Source organism: Bombyx mori, chromosome 12, assembly GCF_030269925.1.
Source record: "Bombyx mori chromosome 12, ASM3026992v2".
Lineage (NCBI taxonomy): Eukaryota > Metazoa > Arthropoda > Insecta > Lepidoptera > Bombycidae > Bombyx > Bombyx mori.
The window spans coordinates 2,936,765-2,946,535 of record NC_085118.1 but is presented as its reverse complement, the minus strand read 5'-3'; the positions used below and the strand labels follow the sequence as shown (position 1 = coordinate 2,946,535).

The following is a 9,771-nucleotide window of genomic DNA, read 5'->3' as shown; positions in this document are numbered from 1 at the left end:
TGTGATGTCTCCTTTTATATTGATTTTGAGAGAGTAAGATAGAGAGAGATAAACCTTATGTTTGTAAACTTTAAATTAACACAGAAGTTTTGAAGTCGTCGTGGCCTAACGGATAAGACGTTCGGTGCATTCGTGTTGAAGCGATGCCCCGGTGTTCGAATCCCGCAGGCGGGTACCAATTTTTCTAATGAAATACGTACTCAACAAATGTTCACGATTGACTTCCACGGTGAAGGAATAACATCGTGTAATAAAAATGAAACCCAAAAAATTATAATTTGCGTAATTACTGGTGGTAGGAACTCTTGTGAGTCCGCACGGGTAGATATCACTACCCTGCCTATTTCTACCGTGAAGCAGTAAAGCGTTTCGGTTTGAAGGGTGGGGAAGCCGTTGTAACTATACATGAGACCTTAGAACTTGTATCTCAAGATGGGTGGCGCATTTACGTTGTGGATGTCTATGGGCTCCAGTAACCAGTTAACACCAGGTGGGCTGTGAGCTCGTCCACCCATCTAAGCAATAAAAAGAAAAAAAAAGATAGCATTATGAAACAGTCAACAGACAAATATATATGATTGTTAATCAATAAACGGTTTCATTGCTAAAAGCGATATCTTCCAAGCAACCGTTTTTATTTAGAGAAACTCTGAAAAAGACATAGCAGATGGGTTGCGGTGTACTATTCTTAACTATATTTAGAGCGCGAGAGTTAATGATGTAGATGCACGACCTGGCCAAAATAACTTTTTATTTTTATTTATTTTTATTGCTTAGATGAGTGGACGAGCTCACAGCCCACCTGATGTTAAGTGGTTACTGGAGCCCATAGATATATACAACGTAAAGGTGCCACCCACCTTAAGACATAAGTTCTAAGGTCTCAAGTATAGTTACAACGGCTGCCCCACCCTTCCAACCGAAACGCATTACTGCTTCACGGCAGAAATAGGCGGGGTGGTGGTACCTACCCGTGCGGACTCACAAGAGGTCCTACCACCAGTAGGTACTGGATGCGAAAGGCAAGATATCGAAAAGAATGGAGTGTATATGAAGAGACTACTATCAGCATTGGATGGACATCGTAAAACAATGGCAATTTTTTTTTTTATTATTGAAGTATTACTGGTGGCCCGGAGGCCTTTCCAGTTTCACCAGGACAGGTGGGCGAGCAAAGGCTCAGCCAGGAGGGCTGGGATTTGCTAACAGCTACCCGAGCGCCTCCGAAGGAGACCTAACAGCTCAAAAGCAGCTGCTTCGCGAATGAATCTACTACCGGATCGGAATCGCGACCCGCTGAGAAGATCCGACGAGAAACTCAGCGAGCTGATTCATGGGTTAGGTTGCACGGCGAACTCTTTGTCGAGTTCGACGAGTACGGTTACCGGGGTCAATGGCAACAACGACATCGTGAAACGACAATCTCGATACTGACATAGAGCAGGAGAATAAGAATAAACAAAAAATCATGTCTTTTATCCTCTACTTCTAATTTTTTACTTGCACAAAACCATTATATTATTATAAGCCTGTGATGACACTTGGATAAAGTTGGATATTGTAATTTAGTGACAACCATAGACCTACTTCAGTGGTGACAACACAGAGTTAGTATTTTGTAGGTAGGTACCTACGGTACTTATTAACTTCAGGAGTGACAACGACACCTATGACAACTGACAAGTGACAAGGTTCACTTGTCAGTTGCTGTCTGTCACAGAACCGTTGACGGGTGGACTGAGTAATGATTAGAATTGAAAATAAAAGGTTGCTAATTTCACGATAAACATACTATTTGCAAACTTAAATAATGGCAGAAATACAGACATTGATCGAGATGGGTTTTCCCAAAGAACGAGCGTATGTATTTACACTTATAAAATATTGGAGGTTATACCAAATTAAAACAATTCACAATGATTTGTGTTTTTAGAGAAAAAGCTTTAGCCGTGACCAATTATAAGGGTGTAGAGCCTGCCATGGAGTGGCTTTTGGCTCACGCCGAGGACCTCGCAGTATCCTCGGAACCCTCTAATTCACAAGCTGGCGAGTCTTCAGCACCTGTCCCTGATTCAACTCCGGCTCCTTCGACTGAGACTCCTACAGCAGAAGAAAGTGATGCTAAGTCTTTAAAATGCGACGAATGTGGGAAGCTGTTCAAAAATCAAGATGAGATTGAGTACCACGCCGCAAAAACGAATCACAGTAGTTTCTCAGAGTCTACTGAAGAAAAAAAACCATTAACTGAAGAGGAAAAGAAGGCGCAACTGGCGCTCCTAGAAGAGAGAATGAAACAAAAGCGTAAGGAAAGAGAAGAGAGAGAAAAGGTATCACTAAGATTTCATAATAGATTTGTTAGATTAAATTATTAATATTTCTAACAATAAATAAAAACTTAAATTAGTTCTACACATTACTGATTATATCGACAGGAGAAAGCATAAATGTTGTAACTTGCATTTTGTGCTAAATCACTTTTTACCATATTATTATAAATACATGCAAATTTTCAACTTTATCTCTATAAAAATAATATGAGATGAATTTTTGGAATAGTTTTATGGCTTTGGTGTAAAGTTGAGTTTTCTAAGTTAAGACAATTTCATGATTATAGAATATTGTCAGGGTTGTTTGCGTATATGTAACAATATTAGATTGAAATTTTATTGGCACATTGGGGAAGATTTTTAGTTTAGTATCGTTAACAGATTAAATATAAAATGAATATGATAGTGTCCAATAACTGCATTGGGACCACCTTGCCTATTTATAATGCAAAATTATTATTTTATTTTAGTGTAACAAGCAACTATTCTTACTGTACAATTGAGAGACTGGTGTAGTTGATGTGGTGTTTAAATAGTGGCTTATTCCACATATAATTTATATGCTGTGTGACTGACAGTCAAATAATTAAAGACAGCTGGAGCATGAACCATCAACCAAAAAAAAAACAAGATAATTTGTTCAATTTCAGGCTGAAGCTCTTGATCGTGAACGTGATCGAATCAAGTCTGGTAAAGAATTACAAGATGCCAAGCAACGACTTCAAGAGCAAGAGATGCAAAAACTGGTTGAACAACGAAGGATGGAGAAAATTGAAGACCAGAAGGCTAGAGAACGTGTCCGTGCTCAAATAGAAGCGGACAAACAGGCTAGAAAGTAGGTTTCTCTGTGATAAACAAGCAAATCAAATCCACCTTTTAACGATAATGATAATTTTGTACATAACCTTTATTGGCCAGGTCGATTTTTTTTACCAAAGCTTTTGACAGTCATCTACCATATATATTGCAATATGCATATGAGTCGTCTATTATCAAAGGCGGCAATCTGTGCATTTGGACAACAAAATTTTATTGATATGTCAATACAGATTTATTTGAATATAATCGTCTCCTTCAAAGAATACGGTTCAAAACCTGCATTAAATAAAGGTTAATAGTTAACCTGTTATTTATCTAAGATGTCGTTCCGAAGAGTTTTGTGACTGCCGATGGAATACAAAGTCAATAATTCGTTTTTCTGATTTACCAATCATTGTCCAAAAGTCAGATTGCCGCCTTTGATGATAGTCGACTCATATCATTGATTGATGATGAATTTTTCAAATACATATTTCAATGAATCACTTAATCACAAACTATGCTTTGATTGCATTGTTAATTTAGTAAAAAAACCTCAATTCTCAGATTAGCAGCATTAGGAAAAACAGCAGCACCTTCAGTCCCAGCACCCACCCCTGCCGCCATACCAACAACAGCTCCGAACCCCAAAGTATCATATGAGCAAGCAAGAATACAACTGCGATTACCCGACGGAAGGGCTCTTTCACAGACATTTGGAGCTAAAGAACAGTTGTCTGCAGTACGGTAAATATAAAAATATTTGCTAAAAGTCTATAGTAATGGCAAAAAAGAACCAACTTAATGTATTTCCAATGATGTAATGTTAATATTAAATGTTACATGTATATACCTATATATAGTATACACTTAGAAACAATGTTTCTGTAACAAATAAATGTAAACTATAACATGACTTGTGGCTGTCTGTGACCCCAAGTGTAGTGTAGTCAGAACATCATGATCTCTTAAATTATGTCACAAACTTGTATGTGCAATTTCTTTTTTAACATTTATAAAACCATTTCCTTTTTTTGCTATCAATGTGTAGATCAAGCTAATTGCTCATCTATTAAATAGAAAATAATTGTATGCAATAACAGATTTCCCAATGTTCAAATAGGAATTCACAACACCATATTGTGATTATCTATTATCCATATGTTTGACTTTGGTTTTGTTTATAAAAACTCATACATTTGTATTAAGTAATACTTATATTAATACATTGTTTACTTTTTTACAGACTGTATTTACAAATGCATGCACATGAATATGCACAATCAGATAACTACAAATTAATGACCACATTTCCAAAAAAAGTATTTACCAGTGAAGATTATGATAAACCTCTGGATTTTTTGGGTAAAATATAATTAGTTATATATTTTTTATTATGATGATTACCGATTGGCATAATATTACTTATCCCCTATTTTGTAAGTACTGCCTTGTAATAATAATAATAACTGGGAACAAATCATGTATCAAGCCCCAAATTAGAATTCCCTGGGCTATAGGTACCAGAGACAAACATTATAACCTACATATACTTATAAACGTAAATAGATAATAAACACCTAGACAATGAGCAAACAAACTGGTTCATCGTGACACTATCGCGCAAAAAAATCTAATAAAACGTTTTAAAAATATTTTTTTTAAAAAATCAGTATTGACTTTTTTCCGTCCCATCATCAAAGGTGTCATGAGTACTATCGTCTGTCTTCGATTTTGAAAGCGGTCTAACACCCAGTATATAAGTTTATTTATAGCAGTCTTTCCCAAAGTGGGCGATAACGCCCCCGTGTGAGCGCTGCAGGGCTAAGGGGGGTAGTAAGAGACCCAAAACAAATGGGGGCGTTGTGTAGGCGATTTGTTATTTCATCTAGAAGGACTCTTAGACACCGACTGAGCTCACGCTATAGTGGTTTTTAAGTAGTTGAAAAAATGGGGGCGCTATATAATAATTTATTCTCAAAGTGGGCTGTAGACAAAATGAGTTTGGGAGCCCCTGATTTATAGTATAAGTAATTTATTCATGTCAATTTCAGGTCTTGTACCATCTGCAGTGATTATAGTCTCGAAAAGCCAAGGACAGTAGTTAGAACAATAACTCAGTTTATCTTCAGAATAGGCCTGAGTGTCACAAAACAGGACATGGGTTATACAAATTAATATCCATTTGGGAAATAAAGATTTGTGGTGCATATTAAATTTTTATTTCAAAAATATACATATTACAGATACTTATCGTAAAATGATTTGCATGTAAACATTGAATGAATATGTGCAAGAAATATAAAATATATTTAAATAATCAAATCGTAATAATAATGTAATAAAATATGAAAATGTTGGCTATAATATTAATGTAATAATATATCCTGTTTTGATTAATCTTGTTATGCTATATTAACAATTAATAATTTTGACTAGCATTCAATGATCATGCTGCTTTTTTATGCCAACCATTTCATATCAAATCCATTCAGTTTCAGTATATTTAAAACGATTATAAAATAAAACGAAACGCCAACACCTCCTGCGTTCCACATTTGATTTTCATACCGAAGCTAGTATTTCTTTAAGTTATGGGTATCACCATCATATACATACAAGACAAATGTACAATGTACACCAATTGAATACAAAGTATATTTACTTAAAGATATTGACATCAATCTGGTCACACCTATGCTCATTGTACAAATCAGGGCTACTAAACAACAAACCGACATAGAGAAGTTTGTAAATAGTTAGGTTACAAATGACAAATAATATCATGAGTTATGATTGTTTGTTAACTACATTCAAACATTAGTACAAATTTATACAAAGGATAAATAGATAATTCAGGCCAAATTATGACTCCCATAATAATGGGAAACACAGATCAATGAAATATATATTTAGTAATTTCATTAAAATTGTTAGAAAAAATCTTGATTTGGAATTAATATCAAAGAAGTAAAAGAGCTTTATAGAAAATTATCAGGTATTGTTGTTAGGAATAGGTACTCACAGATTTCATTAAATAAAAATTAAAAAATCATTAAAAAATATTGATTAATTAATTGTTTATATTTCATGTTGATGATTATTTTAATTATTTAATAATTCCGCTAATTGTCTAAGCACTTCTCCAATAATGATTAACTTTAATCCTTTAAAATGTTGTAAACTTTAATTAAGTAGGTACTGTTCTATGCCTTTAACGTTTTTAAGTACTAACATAAGTGCCATCATTTTATTTCAAATAAAAAAATATTAACTAGAATCATTGTGGCCTAACGGACAAGACACACGGTGTAGTCGTTTCAAGCGAAGCGACTATGGTTGTGTTCGAATCACGTGTCAGATAATATAATCATTTTAATTCCCACACAACTTTGAAGTGTGTACTATCATACCTACTGCTTCCGCTATGAATCAATATGACTAATAAAAAACAAAATCGCATTTACTGGTGGTATGGCGTAATTGCAAGTCAGTATAGGTAAATACTACCAGATCATCATGCTTTTTCTGACGCGAAGCTGACATTCTTGCCACTTTATGCATGATGTAGATAAATTACGAATATTGGGTTGAATGGTGTTTTTACCCAAGTTGTTGAGTTAATTGAAAAAAGAAATACTGCAGCACACTAAGAGACACGCAAATAGAAGTTTTAATTAATTGCCTTGTTTGATGTAAAAATTTAAGGTGACGATGATGGCCACTGAAATTTATAACTTTTATGGGATGTATGGGGGGCTCAGAGGCTTTACCTGTTTCACTAGGATAAGTGTAGATTGGCTTGAAGGCTTCTTTGTAGCGAATAAATAGTATTTACACTGTGAACCAACGTAACCATGACAATAATCTATGAAGCTGTATCAAATATCTTTTGGGAGGTTTCTCATTTACCGGATATATAATCCCTTCAGTTGGCTTACAATTCGTAATAATATCCGTATTAGTCATATGTGTATCTTCACAGTCAATCAATTCAAGTGACTTTGAGAAGCATATGCGTATTTCAAACAAGAATTGTTTACCGTCAACTTTGTGACATTCAACCATTGGTTTAAATCCAAGTTTAGTTTTCACAGCATTATGAAAATCAATAGCTTTGTACTCTTTCATGTCTGAAGGGGTGATACCTGCATTGTTCAAAATATTTTTCATGGTATACTTTTTCAGCCATTCTAACCCTTTCGTGAAGTATTTCAGCTCGCAGTTAAGGGGCTCGATTGATGCGGCGCAAGTACCGTGTTTTGTCCATTCGTGGGCCCATAAACTGTACAATGATTGTTCTGTAATAAGAATCAAAAGTTTTTATGTGTAACTCAGAATTACATCAATTAATAGCATAATTTACATAATGTGGAGATGGCAGTATTTATATATGCTGTCAAGGCTAAGCAAAACATATAAAATAGCACTAAAAAAAAATCTAAATTCTAAATAACATTGAAAACTGAGACAAAATCTATTAATTTCAACTGTGGCCATCTATCTTACATTTTCATTTAAAAACATGTTCATGTATGCATGTATATATGAACCTCATATAATAATATGATGATACATTTACACTGACCTTTCTCAATATTGCCCCAAGATTCTTCCAAGTCTGTTTCAATAGATTTAACTTGATCAGGGTCAAATGACCAAGTCTTATTACAGAAAAATGGTCCCATGGAGTGATTTTTATTTGGCCATATACCATGAATAGTCCATGAATTCTGCTCGTGTGGCATAATACAAGAGTGCGTAGGTTTCTCCATCCATATTCTGCATATAGTCGCCGGCCAGTGTTGCGTGAATATTAGAAAATCCCACTCATTATTTTTTGTGTCGCTTAGTTCTGCATATGTAAAACTGCAAAGTTAAATTTAAACCCTTTCAATCAAGTTTGATTAATTTTTTGCCTTAACAGTGATGATGTTGTCTATCTTATAATATAGTGGTCACCTATGCTCATGGACATCGAGGATAGCTGGGCTGCTGCTTAGGTGTTTTATAAACCTCATTTAAAGAAGCATTAACGGAAGGAACTCATGAAACACAGTGCAGAGGAGTTTGTGATCAAGTTGTAATTGGTAACAACTGGTGATTACTAGAAGCCATTACAATTGATGACAGTTTATTTTTACAATTGTATTTATAAAATAAAAATAAAAAAAAAACCTTTGCAATCATAGACATATTTTTTTATATCTCAATTGCAGGCCAATTTTATATATGATCATTCAGTTAAGATTTTAATTGGGTGACTAATTAAGGAGAGTATCTCAACTATATAACCACTGAATATAATGACACCCATATCTTTTTCTTTTGCTATTCTTGTAAAGAAATGATTAACTTATAGGAAGTTTCTTTGTAGATTTGACTAGTGCTTGTCCTGTTACACTGTATTGCTCTATGGGTCTGGATTTGATTGCCAATTAGTCAGTCTTTGTGTTGTTACTGAGTCTGTCTTGTTTTTATTTCAAATTCACTGTTCCAAAAAATAGGTGTAACTAATTTAAATGAAAAAACTGCAAACAAACTTATTATTTATTATACACATCAACCGTGCCAATATTTCTGATTTATGTAACATTATTTTTATGAAAATCTGCAACATTCTCTCATACGTCAACCTATCAGAAATAGATGAAATAAATTTAAAATGTATAAAAAAAGTCTTTACTCTAGGTTATAAATTCTATTTTTTCATACATACCACGACAGCAAAAATATAGCATAACTCAAATTTCTCCACATTTTTACAAATGATCAATATTTTATATTTCTGCTTTGAATTTTAGTTACATATACCATAGCTTACAAAAAAATCTTAAATGAAATTTATATGAGAATTGTTTAAATCGTTTTAAAATACATTAAGTACATACATATATATGTACCACATTTTTCCAACTAGATTACTAGAATAAAAAAGTGAAAAATATCTAATAATGACATTAATTTCAATTGTCAAAAATGTTAAATGTCAAGTTTTTTGGTTGACATACCTATGGATTAGGCAACGAAAACTAAGCCCATGAGTCGCTTATTTTTTAAATACATATCAGTATTGTTTATTTAACAAGGAACAAAACTGAATCTAATGAAAAAGTACGTAATTCGTAAACCATATCAATAGTTTCTAGAAATTGTATGAATCGCTTTTTTTGTTAATTTATTGTTCCTTCAGGTTTAAATGTGTAATAATGATTCTTTATAACTGTTCAGCAACTGTGAAAGTATACAAATGTAGGAAAACGAAACAAAGTGGCTACTCGTGGCCTAAAGGATAAGACGTCCGATGCATTCGTATCTTGCGATGCACCGGTGTTCAAATGCCGCGGGCGGGTACCAATTTTTCTAATGAAATGCTTACTTGACAAATGTTCACGATTGACATTCACGGTGAGGGATAACATTGTGCAGTAAAAATCAAACCTTCAAAAATTATAATTTGGTTATTTACTGGTGGTAGGACGTCTTCGGACGGCGTCGGCACAGATAAGTACCACCACTCTGCCTATTTCTGCCACGCATCCTTAGTGCCGGTTTAAGGGCGGGCCATTTTACTGAAAAGACTGGGTAAGCACGTTTACGTTGTAGATATCTGTAGACTGCCGTAACCAGCGAATACACATAATAT

The 9,771-nt window shown here is 34.1% G+C and overlaps 2 protein-coding genes across 2 annotated transcripts; one reads left to right on the top strand and one right to left on the bottom strand.

Annotated features, from left to right (window-relative positions):
- The first annotated feature begins 1,473 nt into the window (after nt 1-1,473).
- Nucleotides 1,474-5,342, top strand: LOC101746859 (UBX domain-containing protein 1). Its single transcript, XM_004929378.4, has 6 exons — nt 1,474-1,860; nt 1,934-2,327; nt 2,978-3,162; nt 3,693-3,872; nt 4,372-4,490; nt 5,180-5,342. Exons 1-6 carry the CDS (start codon nt 1,811-1,813, stop codon nt 5,227-5,229), a joined length of 978 nt encoding a protein of 325 aa, XP_004929435.1. The 5' UTR covers nt 1,474-1,810; the 3' UTR covers nt 5,230-5,342.
- Nucleotides 5,325-9,105, bottom strand: LOC101746995 (ribonuclease Oy). Its single transcript, XM_004929379.4, has 3 exons — nt 8,845-9,105; nt 7,714-7,994; nt 5,325-7,426 (listed from the first exon to the last, which is right to left on the bottom strand). Exons 1-3 carry the CDS (start codon nt 8,883-8,885, stop codon nt 6,960-6,962), a joined length of 789 nt encoding a protein of 262 aa, XP_004929436.1. The 5' UTR covers nt 8,886-9,105; the 3' UTR covers nt 5,325-6,959.
- Between the last annotated feature and the right edge of the window lie 666 nt (nt 9,106-9,771).